This window comes from Carassius gibelio, chromosome B14 (genome assembly GCF_023724105.1).
Source record: "Carassius gibelio isolate Cgi1373 ecotype wild population from Czech Republic chromosome B14, carGib1.2-hapl.c, whole genome shotgun sequence".
NCBI lineage: Eukaryota > Metazoa > Chordata > Actinopteri > Cypriniformes > Cyprinidae > Carassius > Carassius gibelio.
In genome coordinates, this window is record NC_068409.1 from 22484760 (window position 1) to 22503659 (window position 18900).

Here is an 18900-nt window from a genome sequence, read left to right on the forward strand (position 1 = left end):
CCATTATACAAATTTTTGTGATTTGTTTTACTGAACTTGACATATTTCTCATCTAGCATTAACGAATGAGTTAACAGGACAAGTGACAAATTCATAGGATGTGCATAATTCATACCACTGTTTACTCGTTATACTTCCTTTGTTAATTAAAACTTTACACTTAAATAAAAAATTAATCCCAAATGATTTATTGATCCTGATACAGCTGTCACAGTCTTGTGTCAGGTAACCAAAAAGTGTTTCATCAAACACAATTAAAGTATATTATGAAAACACTTTTTTTTTTAAAGCCCTTGTCCAAAATAAATTAGTTCAACTTCTTGCACCCAGTCAGGAGGCCATGATGCCCAGAGTCCATCCACTGTTAATCCCTGCTGAACATCCTGTAACGCCATGCTCAGGAACTCACCATGCTTGAAGTGAAGGTGATACAAGGACAGATTAGCGTGCTAATTTACGACTAGCCTGATGTCAGTTAAGAGGACAGCAAGGTTTTTAGCGTAAGAGGGCACGCACAAGCCGGCTTTTCCAACATACTGGATTACACTGGAGGAGAGCCATTAGCCTTGCAGCCTTTATAAACCTTCAGTTTGATTCATTCCTTTTGAATTTTATCAGATCACCTGCAACATTTGGACAGAGGCCCAAGCTTATTGCCATTTTTTCCCTTTGACATCTTTCCTCTGGTTCCTCTACTGGTTTTAAGATCAACTGATTATTTGGAAAGATATTTGCCTTTGGCTATTCAAGACTTGAGTAAGGAATCTCTAAATTACCACAAAAACAAAAATGCAGATGCACATAAATTAATAATATTGGATAAATACACTTAAATATGTAGGGCTCCAAAATAAACCAGGACTGAGTTACATTCAGGGGCACAAGTGTCCCCTCAGCTGCCCTTGGCTCAGACTCAAGAACAACTATGAAGTCCAGCAGGGTATGAGGTTACATCTTAGGAAAATAAAATACTGCCTGACACTCAGGAACATGTTTAAAGGCATGCAAGTAGTCTAGCCTTTGAATAAACACTTGAGCATTTCCAAGTGACAACTCTCTGCAGTGCAGTTTGAGGGTGATAACTGATTTGTTTCAATACGATGCATAAAACGCCCTACTACTCTTACTGTATAAGGATATCACTGCAATTTCTAACAATCCAAGACTTTATAAACTGTATAAAAAGGCCTTAGAGGGCTTTCTGCCTGCCAATCATGTTGCTAGTTCAGTTTGCTGACATGTTTTTAAAGGGTGGGGACAGAGTTTGTTTGAATTTAGTAAGAGGGCGGAAGCCATCCAAACGGCTGAATAACACCACCTGAAACTCAAGATAAAAAAAAATATAAAGAAAAACACAAGTTATGGTGTAGGTTCATTCAGTGGGTCTTTATTGTTGCATTGACTAAAAACAGACCAGCTGGAAAACAGGTAGATTTTAGTACCTGGCATTCTTTCTTTTTGGGAACGACAGTATGGTGAGGGGAACAAAAACAGAAAACAAGATAAACCGGGGCAAAAGAAAACCGCAAAAACAATTTCCCCCAGTACAACCAGTACTGACATACTAGTTGGTCCCTATAAATAAGGCGGAATTTGAGAGTCCTTCCAAATGTACAAGATATGTTACAGTTTAACATCTCACATTGAATGATGGACAGGAAACCCTTAAATGACCTTCTTCAGCTCATCATACAAGACCAGCACAAAGGCACCACCCATGCCTCTGAGAACATTGGACCAGGCTCCCTTAAAGAAAGCCTTGCCGCCCTCATCACGTGCAATCTTCTTCCAGCAGTCAATTGTGCCACTGTACATGATGTCAGCTGCAATAAAAGAAAAATGATCAATCCACTGCTTCATCTTGTCAACGTGTACTGGAAAGGTCTCAAAAGTGGTAACTGACCTCCTTTGCGTCCAGACTGCATCATCATACGACGACGGACTGTATCGAAGGGGTAGGATGCAAAACCAGCGACAGCAGTCACAGTCTGAGCGATCATCCAGCTGACAAAAATGTGGGTGTTTTTGGGATCTGGCAGCATACCTAAAGATGAAAGAGCAGATGAAGTGAATGCAGTAATGGCACACATTGACATTGATACCCCAAATGCAACTCAAACTCACCCTTGGCTGTGTCATAGATGCCGAAGTAGGCGGCTCTGTAAATGATGATACCCTGAACAGAAACATTGAAGCCCTGGTACAGACCTCTGATGCCATCAGACTTGGAGATCTTTACCAAGCAGTTACCCAGGCCGCTGAACTCTCTTTCTGCTCCAGCCTTGCCAACATCAGCGGCCAGACGGGTTCTTGCGAAGTCGAGGGGGTAGACGAAGCAGAGGGACGTGGCACCAGCAGCACCACCTGAAGCCAGGTTACCAGCGAAGTACCTCCAGAACTGGGTGCGCTTATCTATACCATCGAGGAAGATCTTCTTGTACTTATCCTTGAAAGCAAAGTTGAGGGCCTGGGTAGGGAAGTATCTGATGACGTTTGCCAAGTTTCCTCTCCAGAACGACAGGAAGCCCTGCTCCTTCGGAATACGCACCACGCAGTCAATTATGCCCTTGTACTGCTTATCCACTGTAATCTGTTTGCTAGCATGTTGCACCTGTAAACACAAAAGGAAACATCAATAAATGCACACAATGAAAGACAATACAATGGAAAACAGTGATTTAAATTGATAATATGAAGCCTCCACAATTACAAATGTCATAAAATGAAGAAATGTACTGAATGAAGTGGGTTTAAAACCCAGTTTCTTCTTTATAGAACAAAACCAAAGAGGAACCACGAACACGTGATTATGCGAAACGATAAAAAGCCGGCAATGAGTTAATACGCGATATCTTCCGGTAGGCGGTCTCCGTAAAACTATCCGAAATCGTCCGCAAATACAATTAAATTCTTGTAAAATGTTGTGCACACAGAAACATTAAATCAAAATGTTAGTATATGAAACGCCCCTAGTATAACATGTCCTTTTAATCAATACCTGGGTCTTCGTCGCTCTGGAACGCGAGCGTTAGCTTGGAAGCTAGCAATCAAGGCCTAGCTATTCAAGGCCTCCCCTTCTCGCGACCTTGGCGAAATCTATGAGGATGCTGGTCTACCTTGTCTCGTGGAAAAGTATTAATATAAATAAAAATACGCATTTTAAAATCGATACTAAAGGAGCAAACCCGTTCAGCTCTGTTAAATTCCAACCAAATGCTCGCTGTAAATGCTTGAGGCGTGTCTCAGGATGTTCTCTCAGGGAGGCTTGGTAAAGGTTACGGAGCTCTTAAGGCCTAACTTATTCGATGTTTTAACCAATTATTCAACGACCAGCTCGATTTTAAACGGCTCAATGTACCAAAACGTCCTTTACTCACACAAAGATTAAGATTCTCGTTTAGTCAAGCTGTTCACAATTTCGTTGGACTCCCTTAATTCAATGATTAATTAAACATTAAAATGCCGCCAACTAAAATCTAAAAATGATATTGGTTTTAAAATCAAACTCTTCTAGGATTAACGTTACACTGTGCTGGTTGTACTCACATTTTAGTCCATTATGTAACCGAATTTCTTACAAATCTGGGATTATATAATCCCGATAATATTACTGCGTGTATCTAACGTTACGTTACCTGAAGCAGCAGTTTGACTCTCTCGATGGGGGCCACGGCAGTTTTAGAGATAGCAGCGGCAATACCACCGGCCAAGAAGTCCTTGGCGAAAGAGATGGCGGTCTCGTTCATTGTTGGGTGTTCTTGGAGAGGTGTAGTCTGAAGAGGTCAATCCCGCTCTGCCGCTGGACCAGTGTGGAATGCCGGCTGATTCGAAATGGCCGAATGAAAAGTTGAGAAGAGATTTTTAAAAGGTTCGTCTCGCGAGAACACACGTACACAACGCTTCTAAGACTTGATTGGAGCGTGGACTAAACGTCACAGATTCCAGGAGGAGGGGCCCTTTTATGATGACGGAGATGAATGGCTCAAAGTTAGAAAGGTAACCTTAAGCCTTCTCAAGGTGGAAAACGTAAATGACAACAGAAAGTTTTTAAAACATTTATTTACAATTAGTCAATAATTCATGAGTAATATGAAAAAACGTAACCAAACCCCGATTTTGATGCATACTGACAATTCAACACAAGAGAATCAGGATTGTCCAGTTTTTCATTTCACATCCTGTCAAGTCGAGAGCAGTTCTCCAAGGTGACATAGCATGCATGTTTGTCCCCAGCTCGATCGCTCACTGTCTTTAGTTAATGATCTCCAAGGGCATATGTGTAAAAGAAAAAGGGCCAACATTACAGTACAAAGGCCTTCACATGACTTGACTGTGTGGTAAAGCAAGTGATCCATTTGGAAACATGTGACCACACGACGCAATACAAAATCAATACTATCTGCATCACTACTAACTCTACTAATGCAAATCAATTTTGTTTGTATTATAAAATACTATTATACACCAGATAATAACATATGATAAGTATAACCATTGACGATAAGGACTAAAATACATTTATTTCTTACACTTTATAATTTTTATAATGTGCTTAAAGATTTAATCTTAACGTGCCACATTTTAAAAATGCATTGATATTGCAATAAAAAAATCAAATACATTTTTAGTAAACAAATCTTGTGTTTTACAGCTGAATCAGAGTCAGTGCTTACTGGTTTACTGTGTGTCTAGATCGGCATGATGTATAATACATTACAATGCACACTCAAAATCATACTGTCATTTATGATCAAATATGCAAAAACTGCACCACAATATGACTTTTAAAGCATGTGGTTTATAAATAACAGAAGCCCTTTAAAAAGGCCCAAGAGCTAAAATCCAGTAAAATATTTATACTTTGTTTGACAAAGGCATTGCTCTATATTGTTGAAATGATGTTCAACATATTTCCTGAGAAGTGATTAAAACAGAGGTTTTAAATTTCCACAGTTCATAAAAACACTTTTTTTTTGGTGGAGTGCAAGTCTGATGTGTTTGAGGCACTTTGGAACATACCAAATGAACTTGTTTCAAGTGTGCATGTGCAGAATCCTTAATATCGGAAGGTAAATACAATAACAGGTAAAACTTGTGAATAATACATTGTGCCTTCCAGCAGTACAAACAATTTATACTCATTATCAATGCACTTCTCAGAATTCTGTTTATTACTGATAACTCCTTGGATTAGTTACCAGCGGTTTCCTATGGATGAACTCTGTGCTTTGTGTGATTTTCTGTTTCTCAGGTAGCGCTTAAACTCCTGCAGTTCATGTGGGCCCAGACTCTGGTCCACGCCTGGTATAGGCTTGTAGCTTAGTGGAGAAATTATGTAGCCATTCCGGTAAAGGCAGACTTGCTTACACATCTCAAAGCAACTGAAAAGCAGGCCAAAATATGGGACGATCTATAATGTTAAAATAAAACATAACATCAGTTACAAAAGGAAGTGTAAATGTATTATTAATATAAGGTGTTTCCACAAACACCCATTAAAATATGTAAGCATGTTATTTCATGCAGAGGTGGCACAAGAAACTTGTGGTACAATTTGCTGTATTAATTTCATATAATGCAAGAAGCAGATTGTTATTCAGGAAATGTTTGTGAAATATAACCCTGTGAGTTTTTTATTGAAATATTAAACTTTGTAGAACCATTTACACAGAAAACATGGTGCTTGGGTTATTTTTATCTCTGTCACCACATAAGCATATAAAACACCTTCATGTCACCTTCACCATGTTGGCTGTAAGGCCACTCCAAAGAGCCATGACGCCCTTGTTCTTGATGACCTGTCTGAAGCAGTCAATCATTCCATTAAAATGGACATCAGCTCCTCCACAATGGGGCAACAGAAGACTCTGGGCCTAGAGTAAAGATTGAAGAAATATTCCTGATCATTAAGAAATAATTGCATACTTATATAAGATTCCATAAGAGAATTCTCACACTTGTTTATAAACAAGAATAAGCTAAAATGTTCGGCTTATATTTTATTCATGAACATTTGTTTTCCAGTAACAACTGATTGCCCTACTGTCCCGCATTGACCTAAACTTATCTACCCTTAAACCTTCTTGATGTGTGTTCTTTGGGCTTTGTTTAATGTATCTATAGAGACTTTGTTTAGCACCAAACTGACAGTCTCAGAACATTTAGCAGCTTGCAAAAGAGGAAAAAACTTTTTTGTTTCTAATTTAGCGAAATGAAACATATAGGAATCAGATCAGATACACCATTATGTGTACTGTGTGAGAGGTCAGCTATCTTAAGACAATTTATCTTTGGCATAGACAGACGCTGGACACTATGTACATTCTAGGCTGCTGCAGGGCCTTGTGTCCTTCAGAATGTTGTCTTGCATTGTCCTGTGTGACCTGTGCCAAAATCTATTAAAAATTAAAATTAATGTTTCTTTAAAACATTTTAACGTTTCATTCTTAACATAAATGAACAAAGGGGCCACAGCAAAGTTAAAAAAGTATGAATTTTTACCACATTAAGGGACACTTACGTCTTGTACACTAGTACTATCATGCCCCCTTGTGGTAAGATATAGCAACACATTATTATGTCTCAAAGATTTTCACCTGCATCTTCTTTTTAACAGATTCAAAGGGGAAGGAGAGCGTCTGAGCGACTCCTGCTGCAAGACAGCCATTGATGAAGTTCTGTAAAGATGTGAAGCGAACATGACGCTCCTGCCACAGCTTATCCAAATTGACATACACCGCATAGCATCCAACAGAGAAGGGAACAGCACCTATCCACAGAAATCCAAACATCAAGTTCCATTAACTTTTCAAGCAGTACTGTGAGAGATCCAGAAGTAATATTATTAATTAGAAGGTTATGAGCTTTCTATTTCTTGGCAATATACCTGATTCAGTTTATACTTCACGTACTCATGCTTAAAAGTAGTAAAGTACAAGATTTCTAATGTCAGTAAGTATTAAATTATATTTAATATGAAACAGTGCAGTAAAAAGTACAATATTATGATTTTGAATGTTTTGAAGTAAAAGTTTTCTAAAGAAAAGCACTTGATAAAGTATAGACACTTGAAAGATGTACTTTTAAAGCAGAGTAAAAATACTTCCGCCTCCTTAATTTGATTATTCAGATGTGTAAACAGGGTTGAAATACATACCTAACACTGTGAGGGAAAAGCCCCTGTAGAGAGCCTGAAGTCCTTCATTTCTGTAGATGGTGGAGAGAGAACGCAGCAACCCTCTGTATGTTGGTTCTTGGCAATTCTGAGCAATAAGTCTGGTTTCAAGCACCTCCAGTGGATACGTCACTAGAGCAGCAGATATACCTGCCAGCCCACCGGCTACTATGGCTCGCCATTGTGAGATATCACCCAGTTCATCAACGTGAAGATGGACAATACTGCCAAAAATATAATATTGTGGTATTACGATATAGCATAATATCATTAAAACAGAACCTATGTTTAGATGACCAGTCCAATCAACTAGATCCATCTAACTAGAAGCTTGCGTTCTGCAAGTGAACGTCACTTGATTGTGCCATCCCAAAGAAGCACAAGTCACTTTTACAGACTTTTAAATTAAATGTTCCCTCCTGGTGGAATAACCTCCCCAACTCAATCCGGACAGCGGAGTCCTTAGCCATCTTCAAGAATCGGCTTAAAACACATCTCTTCCATCTTTATTTGACCCTCTAACTTTAACACCCACTATTCTAATTCTATTCTTTAAAAAAATTCAAATACCTTTCTAATCTTTTTGTATTCTAATTTATTATGCAATTGTATGTGTGTGTGTGTGTTTATGTGTAAAGATCTCTAACACTAGCTTGCTCTATTGTTTTTTTATTCTGTTTTCTTTTTATTTATTATATTATTTAAAATCCCATACGTGTACTGTGTTAACTTAACTGAGACTTGTTATTACACTTATATATCATTGCTCATTTTGTTGTTTTTAATTGGTTCCACTGTCCTCATCTGTAAGTCGCTTTGGATAAAAGTGTCTGCTAAATGAATAAATGTAATGTAATGAAATGTAACTGATAATAAAAAACTAACTATCTAAAGGCTAAAATTTTGACTACGTAGGTTAAAAATGTTCATAACCTTAACAAAAAAGGACATTATACTTTTTTATTATTATTTTCTTTATTTTCAGTGACTAAAAAGGACATGAGGATATTAGAATTAGCATACAGAATGATTTCTAAAGTATTGAGTGACACTAAAGTCTAGAGTAATAGCTGCTGAGAATTCAGCTTTGCCACAGAAAACTGTTTATTTACATTTTATTAATATTACCCCATATAACTGTTATATTATAAAGGCTTACTACTTTGGGTCTAAAATTTCTAAATGATTAGAAAAAATAGCCTAAATCTTTTTGTGGTATTGTATGTAGAGATAATTATTACATTGTTATAATATAGACTAATAAAGTATTAATAGTATTACTGTAAACAGTAATAAAAACGATATCTTTTACTATAATTTTTGATTATTAATCAATGACATAAGCTTGCATTCGAGAGGTTCACATTCTTTTCATAGGAACAGTGTGTTCAAAACAGCCTCCACTCTTTTTCCTGGAATACTGGAACACTATGTACGGGTCTTTCTAAAACAGTTTCCGGTGTCTCAGCATGTGAATATACACGTGTATTACACAATAATGGAGTTCTTCTGAAAGCCCCCTCTGGTGCTCTGATGGGCGTTGCTAAGTGCATAGTTTATAACCATAGAAACACTACAGCTGATATTGGCATTTAATTAAGGCCACGCCCATTGTAGCTTCAGGATGAGACCACCATCGTGCTGGTTTTCTGAGCTACGTGATTGGCCAGGAAATGAAGGCATGATGTGTTACGTCACTTTGAGGCCAATGAAGGAAAAACGGGAAATTTAAATGATAATTTCTTTAAACGATCTATTGTAAATGTAACTTCTTAAGCATATTTAAACGAATTCTCACTTGTTAGAATATAATTACTTCATTATGTAAGTCTGTTTACTCGTCTATTTTCAAACGCTATCAAGCTGACGCGTCAACTTCCTGTTGTCTTTGTTTACCATCACTGCGGATCGAAAAGTTTATCATATCTAATGAACTACACAAATCAACAAGGCATGCAACAGGCATAAATGCTAATCATCAATCATTCATTGCTGAACGTTAAAAATTTCTTATACTTACTTTTTGTAAGTTGTTAAATGTATGGCACTGTAGGGGAACAACCGTAGACAGGAAACCATGTTACCCTTCCAAAAAGCTCGAAGTCCCTCATTCTGACAGATAAAAACAAAGCTTTGCAGAAATCCCCGTTTACAGTGGAACGTTCCTATTTGACTCAAAATCTTCACGACTTCCAGAGGTGACGTTACAGTTTTGCTAAAAACCCCGGCAAAACCGACGCACAGTAAACTTTGAGAACTTGTCAGTCGGTCGTCCTTTTTGACTGTGGCCATACTTCATAAGAAAAGCGATTTTGTTCTCCAGCCGTTAAAAGAGACAGAAGAATCGCCGGAAAATGAACACACTAACGGTTGTGTTTATCATTCAGCCATCCAGCTGCAGCGCAACTTGTCATTCAGTGGCCAGATACAGTCACATTGGTGGATATTTTGGTGAAGGCGGGGTGTGGTTAGTGCAAGCGCATGTTTGGTTGCATGCATCCAAATCAATACAAAATAGCTGTCAAAAAAACTAGAGATGGAAAGACATGCCATAAACCATGTCGTGTTTCTCGGAGAACCGTAAACAAATTTAATGTGCTTTCTTTTTTCGCTTTAGGGGCCACTATACATCATATGAAAAAGGATGAATGAATGGATCATTGTGCTTTTGCAAAGCCCTTTTGTCAAAACCAAAACAGCTACATGTAGCATTTTATTTTCTTCTTCAATGTATTCTTTTGTGGCAGGAGAGATGAATGAAGGCTTATTGTTTCCAGAAGAAATAGGTCACAACAAAACTAATTAGTCAGGATAGAATTATGAGCATAATAATTTTTGCATCATATTTTGTGTTTGTTCACGCAATGTATAACTATTATCTGTTCGATAAAGATACTGTATGCCTATATGATAGTATAATATAGTTAGATGAATGTACATTATGAACAGTATATTCTAAATAAATCTGAGCAATAGAAATGTAGCAGTAAATGGCCTGCAGATGACAGTCTTGGCCCAAAAACATGAAATCAAGTTATGTTTAATCTTTTTGCTGAATCTTTAATTGTTCAATTGAAGTTGAACAAAATAATAAAATACAGTATTACAAATATTGAATCAGCTATGTATATATATTAAATATACAGTTTAATATAAAAATGCATGCTTAAATAATTAATAAAAATATAATGAGATGAAAGTTTTAACAAGAGTGCAGTAACATTACAAGTCACAATTCAAATTCACAATTCAAAAGTGACATTAGACATTTATAACATTTAAAAATATTGCTGTTTCAAATAAATGCTCTTATAGTGAACTTCATGTACTCATTACATTATTACAATTTTCACATAATATTATTCAGTTTTCAACAGCATTTTAGAATTTCTGAAGAATAATGCGACACTGACGACTCTAGTAGTAGTTTTCCTTGCATGCAAGTATTGCTTTTCTTAATTGTATACTTTGCTTTTCTTAAGATTTTGACAGATAGGCACTTTCTATATAATCAACAAATAGACTAAATTAATTGTCAAGCAGTGTCTTCTGATGATCCACAGTCTGCTGGTCAGACAGCCAGCAGATGGCAGTCTTCACTCAAAACCAGTATTACATGTATTTCAAATGAAATATGCTGTTAACCTTTGCTATGACGAAGTGATGTGTGTAAAGTATTATTGATATTACCAAGGGAAAATATGTGGAACGTCTTTATAATTTCAGTTTGTTTAGGTTATTAATATGTTGTAATTATTTCAGTGCATTCATAACCTCACAATTATTAGCACAGCAATTCGTAGTATATAAAATTAGAAGCATTGTTTTATTATTTAATGGTGGTTGTATTTAATGTCGAATCTGACAAATGCATCAGTATCAGTTCAGTGGGGAACTCATCCTGTTCATCAAGCTTATGGCTTCATTTTAGAACTTAGAGCAAGTATTTAGTAAAATACATGTAAAAGGGGGTCAGGTTTTATCTTCAGAGCAGACACTGGTTTTGTGGGTGTTCTGTTGTGTCAGTGTTTTCTGATCCACCAAACTGTGAGTTGTGTAAACGACTGCTCAATGCCAGTCAAATCTTCAAACCCTTCATGAGCAACAAACGCAATAAAGGATGCCACATTGTAGCATGTTGCCCTATGTATGAAAATGAGCACATGAGTCCCCCTAATTTCCCAGCAGGGTCTTGTAGTTCCTTTCCTGTAAGGGCCAGTGTTTGTTTTCAGCCTGTATCCCCCTGCGATGTGCGCCTCCCTCCCCTGCTGAGTCGACAACCTCAGCTGCCTGTGAAGATCCCACCTCCTGTCTGTATCCAGGCCACTTGGCTTTTTCACAAAGGCTACTGGAATAACAGTGCCTCGAGTAGGAAATGACAGTCTGTTCAAAAGAGCCACAGCATTGCACTGGGGGGCTGGTATAACTTAGAGCAGTGCAGGAAACATTTTATCATTGCATATTGAGTGATTATTCAACATCTGATAGTCATACCACTCAAGTAAACCCAGGTTTAAGTCATAATGCAGCATAGACCGTGAAACAGTAAACAGCCTCCTCTGGGAGTTACTATATTTACACATTGAATATTTACAGTCATGTGGACTGTCACTGGAATCTGACCACAGTGATAATGAGTGAATTTTCAGCCCTCAGCAGCAGTAAAATCCCAGCACTTCCTTTGTATGTGACAAGAAGGACTCCTTTGATCTTTCAGTCATTTGTATGTGGCTCCAATTACAAGATAATGGAGTGATACTTATGAAAGATCAGGTGTGAAGTGTGCGCATGTGCTGCATCTTATTAATTAATGGACGAGCCACTTGACAAGACGGACACATTGTGTGCTACCGAGAGAAAATATCTTCTCGGGCCCCTTTAATGTGTCTCTCAATCATGTTCTCACCTTTGTTTATTTACTGTTAGTCATCCTCTTTGATCTGCATCTACTAAAGTAGATAGGGCACTGATTTCCTCCTCCTCTTACAAAAATTCACACAGTGCCCTTCCTGACTCCCACATTTACTCTGTGTCCTGGACTTATTAACCCGGGAATTTGCAGAGCTCCTTTGTCTTGCTCTTCTCTCTACTTTAGGGGGCTGTGAGCAGAGGGGGCAGCTTTTGTTGTTCACTGTATACCATGCACAAGTCTGCCCTTGATCCCTGGATTTGAAATGGAGTGCAGGAGGAAGAGAGACTGACGCGTGCAATACTTTCTGAACTAGCTTCTCTTTCTCGTCCTCTTTATAAAAGTTTCTGCTCACAAATGATGATTAAAAGTTATTTGCGATAGAATATGTAAAGCCAATGTAAACTACTATTTGGAGGTCCTTTACAACCCTCAAATGATATAAGCTGTTGTGAATGTAAAGTGTCAAAAGAGGGCGCTCTTTGACAGTCAGTGCTACTGGAGACAGGCTTCCTCTTGCAGACTGCTGCCAGGCCAGAGACTATGGAAGCATATGGGTAGCATTATTCAATTTGGGATGTAATATGCAAAATGACAATGCAATATGTAAAATGGCAATGCATTTCTGTATTTACATTTACATTTTCCAATACATTTCTGCAACGTTTGGTGCAAAATGAAAATGAAAATTAAATTACATAATTTTCATTTGCCATTTACTACACCAGTTTTAATATGTAAAATGAATATTAATTTTAACGCTTTATAAGTTGCAAAATTAAAATGAAAATGTATTACAGAAATGATTAGATATGTCTAACATGTTAAAGCAAAAACTGTGGCAAAATGATCATTTAAATTCTATTTTTCTTAATTGCATTAACACTCACAGTCAAGACACTTACGATTGCATTTTCATTCGGTGTCCCGCAATGAATGTAGCAAAACTCAATGTGCACATTGAAAATGCATTCCGAGCCGATCACGTGTCCCCGCCCTCGCGCCACGTCAATCATTGTGTGAACAAGGCGGGGCTTACAGAAGGTCAGAGACTCAAGTCTCAAGAAGAGGATTCAATCAAGTGAGACAACATGGACAAGACAGTTGGTCCGTGTATGTTTTGATCATTTTTATTTATGGCTTCAATATTTCATTCGCACTTGTGGGCGGAGTTGAAACGCTGCTTTCATCTGATTGGTCGAATCGGAGCGGTTTTCATCTGACAGCCTTCAGCTGAAATGTCTGAAACTACACTCACTGTTAATTAGCATAATATTTGAATCAGATGTAGCTGGGCACATAATTCGTGCTGCTGAGACCTGCAAATTATTTCTAGGTTGTAGTATTGTATGAATATTGTCCCACTGATAAAAACAGTGCAAATAGTTCTGTCCCTTTGGATAACAGTAAAGTGGAAATAAATATAGTTACATTTATGAAATAAAATTAAATAGGATTTTTTGGGAAGGTAAGTCTGGCCAGTTATACAAGCAACACGAGTCGGACGAGTCTAAAGATATGAGCTGAATTGGGTGAAACATTAAAGTTCTAGTCTGTGTCAATTACTCTCATAATAAATAATAATAATAATGTTAACTGTATTTTTCGGTATAAGTTGCATCAGTCCAAAAATACGTCATGACGAGGAAAACAACATATCGTCATGACGTATTTTTGACTTATATAATATAAGTCTCACTGGACTATATGTCACATTTATTCAAGACCAAGAGAAAACATTACCGTCTACAGCCGCGAGAGGGCGCTCTGGGGTAGGCTACAGGAGCACTGAGCAGCATAGAGCTAATTTTACTATTTTTATTTAGAAATGTAACTATATTCATTTTTACAATTATTTATTAATGTCACACACACACACACACACACACACACACACACACACACACACACACATACCTAGTGCCTTATGACTTAAAAGATGAGAGTGGTAAATGTTACAGACATGGAACTGTTCAGTCTATTATTGATTTTAATTTCCACTTCACTGTTATCCAAAGGGACAGAACTATTTGCACTGTATTTATCAGTGGGACAATATTCATACAATACTACAACCTAGAAATAATTTGCAGGTCTCAGCAGCACGAATTATGTGCCCAGCTATATCTGATTCAAATATTATGCTAATTAACAGTGAGCGTAGTTTCAGACATTTCAGTGCTTCATTCGCACTGACTCTTTTGCCTGAAAGAATGACAAGACCGAGCTGAAGGCTGTCAGATGAAAACCGCTCCGATTCGACCAATCAGATGAAAGCAGCGTTTCAGCTCCGCCCACAAGTCCGAATGAAATATTGAAGCCATAAACAGAAATGATCAAAACATACACGGACCAACTGTCTTGTCCATGTTGTCTCACTTGATTGAATCCTCTTCTTGAGACTTGAGTCTCTGACCTTCTGTAAGCCCCGCCTTGTTCACACAATGATTGACGTGGCGCGAGGGCGGGGACACGTGATCGGCTCGGAATGCATTTTCAATGTGCACATTGAGTTTTGCTACATTCATTGCGGGACACCGAATGAAAATGCAATCGTAAGTGTCTTGACTGTGAGTGTTAATGCAATTAAGAAAAATAGCATTTAAATGATAATTTTGCCACAGTTTTTGCTTTAACATGTTAGACATATCTAATCATTTCTGTAATACATTTTCATTTTAATTTTGCAACTTATAAAGCGTTAAAATTAATATTCATTTTACATATTAAAACTGGTGTAGTAAATGGCAAATGAAAATTATGTAATTTAATTTTCATTTTAATTTTGCACCAAACGTTGCAGAAATGTATTGGAAAATGTAAATGTAAATACAGAAATGCATTGCCATTTTACATATTGCATTGTCATTTTGCATATTACATCCCAAATTGAATAATGCTACCTATATGCTTCCATAAGAGACAAGAGCAATAAAGTTCTCAGCTCATTATCAAGAACACAACCACTGCCAGGTGGGAAGGGGGAAAGATAGGGGGATGTGGCGATAATCTGGAAGAAAACTCTGATCTGACACCCTTCACCTGGTAATAATGCAGATAGTTGACTATTCCATTGCACAGAAAGGGCATATTTTATATATATAATATTTTTTGTAACATATTTTGTAATATTTTTTAGTGATGTAGTATAATATATACTATAAACACTGCAATACTGTATTAAAATAATATATATAATAAACATACTATAATAAACATAAATATGAAACGTAATAATGTTTTATTCATCTGCTGACATACTAAATACATCTACCATTTACTATCAAATGTGTGTATGTATGTGTGTGTGTGTGTTAAATACATTTTTTTAAGTTATGTCATAAAACGCATCTTTTCTAGTTGGCTTTTATATATATTTTGTATTATATATATAATACGTTTTAATAAAATAACTGAAATAATATATTTAAATAAAATAACTATTATATATAACTACTTGTATAATTACAAGTCATGTGACTGTTATCCGACAACAGAGAACTTTGAACATGCAAATGTGTTAAATTTGAATAAATAAATAAATAAATATTATTTTTAAATTTGAGGGGGAATGCAAAGGAGTTCAGCTGATAAAAAGTTTGGGAATCCTTGTTATAAGCAATTTAGGTCAGTGTTAACATTTCCTCATTACTATGAGCACTGAGAAGATTTCATGAGAGCCATTTAGTTATAGAGGCTAGATAGACCTGTGTTCCTAGCAGCTGGTCCTCCTATCTTCACATGTTCAACCAATAAATCAATATCAAATCTAGCAGGAAGCCAGATGGCCTTCTTCCAGACCCTCGATAGTGGGTCACAGGCCTCTCAAAGCCAGCATGGCTACTGTAAGCCAGACCTTTGAAGGCTTAGACATTCAACAAGGAGGCTATGAATGACTAAAGGGGACAAATAAGCTGTTACGACTCGGTCAGATCAGTGTTTGTGTTTCTCTGAACATCAAAGGCCCGAGACTGTTTGATATGCAGCCCCCACACCTTGATCCAGAGCCGGGACAGGTAATGGGGAGGAGTAGTCCATTGAGTAACAAGGAGGGGGGGCTTATAGAGTCCTCCTTTTAGGTCTTGCTGTAGGGCACTCGATTCAGACAAAGAATCTTTTAGGGCCTCCGACTCCCTACAGAGCAGTCAGCCCCATGAAACCATGAGCATCTTCTGCGCATGGCTGTGACCTGTTCCAGGGTCTGGTGGTTATATGGGCCTCTCTGTGGTCCTAGTGGGACTTATGTATCCAGTGTCCGGTAGATAAATAATAAAACAACAATTTCATTATTATATATTTTTTGTATCACATGGTAATACTGTGGTACATTGTAATATACCTTGGTGCTCAAATTCCATGGTACTTGATGGTACTTCCAAGGCCATCAGGTACCATAATAGTCTGTAATCTAGTACTTTTTTTCTCTCTTTCTGACCATACACTACCATTCAAAAGTTTAAGGTCATTAAGATATGTAAAAAGGTTTTTCTAATATTAAAAAATATTTAGATAAATGGTGTTATTTTGAAAAACTAAAAAATATAATATTAAATATTATAAAAAACTGTTTTTCGAGCAGCAAATCAGCAAGTTATAATTATTTCTAAAGGAACATGTGACAAGGAAGAAAAAAAAAGTTTAGCAGGGATAAATTGCATTATATAATATATTCAAATTGAAAACTGTTATTTTAAATTGAAATAATATTTAGCTATTTTTAACATATTTCCTGGTCAAATAAATCTTACAGAACTTATAAATAGTGTACCTATTAACTGCACTCATCTAACGCCTTCACATTAAACATCATCTAAAATGTCTTTAATTAATGGTTAATGTTATTTTCTTTTCTTGACTACATCTGGATACTTAAATTTGAATCAAAGGCTACTTTCGTCATAATTAAAACAACAAAACATAATATAGGCCATTATAAGAAACCATTTTTCACAGCAGACAGGATTCAACACAGATGATGTCACAATTTTAAAAAGCTAGACCCCAAAAACAAGTTAAACAGTAGTTTGATTGAATGGCTGTTCACAGAGGAGTGTGAAATGCCAGCTCTATGGTGAGGTGTGACTAGGGTGAAGGGGGCAGCTCTGGTCTTTGTGTAACTCCCAGGCTGAATGTGCGGCGGCTATTGTTCAGGCACGACCGCCTGTCCTCTCAGTCTCTCTCCTCCACAGCTTTGTCCAGAGCTCCATGACCACTTCCTTAACCCAGGTCAGGGCAAGGTCGTGACTTTGGTAACTTACCCCTAGACTATCTGTGCAGTCTGCACATCCATAAATGCATAGATGTTCAGTTAGGTTGACTTTGAAATACACTTAAGGACCTAACTAGGGGCTCTATTCAGCTAAATTTTTAATGGTAGGAAAAATTATACAAGATTGGCTGAAAACCAGCTAAGGATATAGATCAAAAAATGTATAGCATAATAAACAATACATTACATGAATTACTTCACAGAGTGACTGAGAGTTTAGATAATGTGCTCAGATTTACAATGTTGAATTAACCCCCCTCTTTACCCTAATGGGCTCTTCTATGTAACTGTGAAGACACAGGTCAGTCTGGTCTCTTTCTCTTGTTCCAAGGCCTTATTGGACTGTGAAGAATGAAACCCCTTTTCTGTTGATAAGAAGAGGAAAGGCTAAAGTGCTTAAAGGCATGGTATACACAGTTTTGGTACTTTGATGGAGGTGGAGTGAAGAAGGAGGGGAGGTATATCGGCTGATAAAGATCACCATGGGTCTTTGATCTTTAAGAAACTGATAAGATGTAACCAAGTGGCATGCTGGGTGGACAAGCAGGCCCGCATGACAGGTACAAACAAGTAAACACAGCCCCAGAGGTAATGTCTGCAAAGAAAACCAGATAGCTACAAGAGGAATGGCAGATGGGCAATTAGCCATTTCGCTTTGGAGAGAAGTGGAGTGAAAAGTTAACAAAGCAAACTTGCCTTACTGAGCGAAGTACTTTAGATTTATATTAGATATGTTATGGATGAGTAGAGAGAATTATTTATGACTTGAAACACTGTAGATCATGTTTCCATTTACCTAATGGAAATAATCTAACTTTTTAACAAAATAAACTTTCACAGAACTTAAGGGTATAAGTAAGAGCTTGCTTCACCAAAACACAGAATCAAAGATTTTAAATAAATTTTTCTAATTTGAGGGCTGAAGATAGTTAAAGTGACACTCGAATGTCAAAGTAAGGCGTAGCGGGGGTGGGCTGTGTCTGTGTGCTCCCTAGGCCCTGATTTAGGGCCTGCATGTGGATGCCAGACAGACCCCGAAGGCTGGGGTGCAAGCTGCAGCCTGAAACAGATGCCTGACTGTCTGGCTGAGGGAGGAGGGGGCTGGGTGTTGAATAAGATGTGGGGAACTGCCTGTGGAGTTAATGTGCTTTCATTGGTCCTCCTAGCAACAGAGCTGTAATATTCACTGCACCTGCACCAGGTCTGTAAGTGTGCATGTTAAAATAAATATGTGTGTGTCTATATATATATATATATATATATATATATATATATATATATATATATATATATACACGTGTATAGGTAATTATGTGTATTGGCTGGTATGAATATTGGCTGGTATTCATTATATAATGGGCGGAAAGTGATAATTAAATAATCTAGCAAAGACATTTCTTTAATGACATTGCACTTTTGCAATACACACATGTAAAACTTAAGAAAAACTTGCTTTGTTTTAATAAAAAAGTTTGAAATCAAAATAAAATCAACTATGGACTGGCCATCAGATGAGTCGAATCAAATCAATAAAATAAACTGGTCATC

At 37.2% G+C, this 18900-nt stretch overlaps 2 protein-coding genes across 3 annotated transcripts; both read right to left on the bottom strand.

The window, feature by feature from the left end:
- Positions 1-1367: 1367 nt before the first annotated feature.
- LOC127971329 (ADP/ATP translocase 3) lies at positions 1368-3928 on the bottom strand. The gene is made up of 4 exons (XM_052574232.1): positions 3636-3928; positions 2125-2611; positions 1904-2044; positions 1368-1823 (listed from the first exon to the last, which is right to left on the bottom strand). The coding sequence occupies exons 1-4, from the start codon at positions 3744-3746 to the stop codon at positions 1666-1668; spliced, it is 897 nt and encodes a 298-aa protein (XP_052430192.1). The 5' UTR covers positions 3747-3928; the 3' UTR covers positions 1368-1665.
- An 850-nt stretch (positions 3929-4778) lies between these two features.
- Positions 4779-9616, bottom strand: LOC127971328 (solute carrier family 25 member 43). 2 transcript variants are annotated; one of them, XM_052574230.1, is made up of 5 exons: positions 9195-9616; positions 7157-7398; positions 6597-6769; positions 5739-5873; positions 4779-5410 (listed from the first exon to the last, which is right to left on the bottom strand). In XM_052574230.1, the coding sequence occupies exons 1-5, from the start codon at positions 9464-9466 to the stop codon at positions 5195-5197; spliced, it is 1038 nt and encodes a 345-aa protein (XP_052430190.1). In that variant the 5' UTR covers positions 9467-9616; the 3' UTR covers positions 4779-5194. The 2 variants fall into 2 exon arrangements, with proteins under 2 accessions (XP_052430190.1, XP_052430191.1); XM_052574231.1 differs by having other exon boundaries at positions 5267-5410; positions 5728-5873.
- Positions 9617-18900: the final 9284 nt, after the last annotated feature.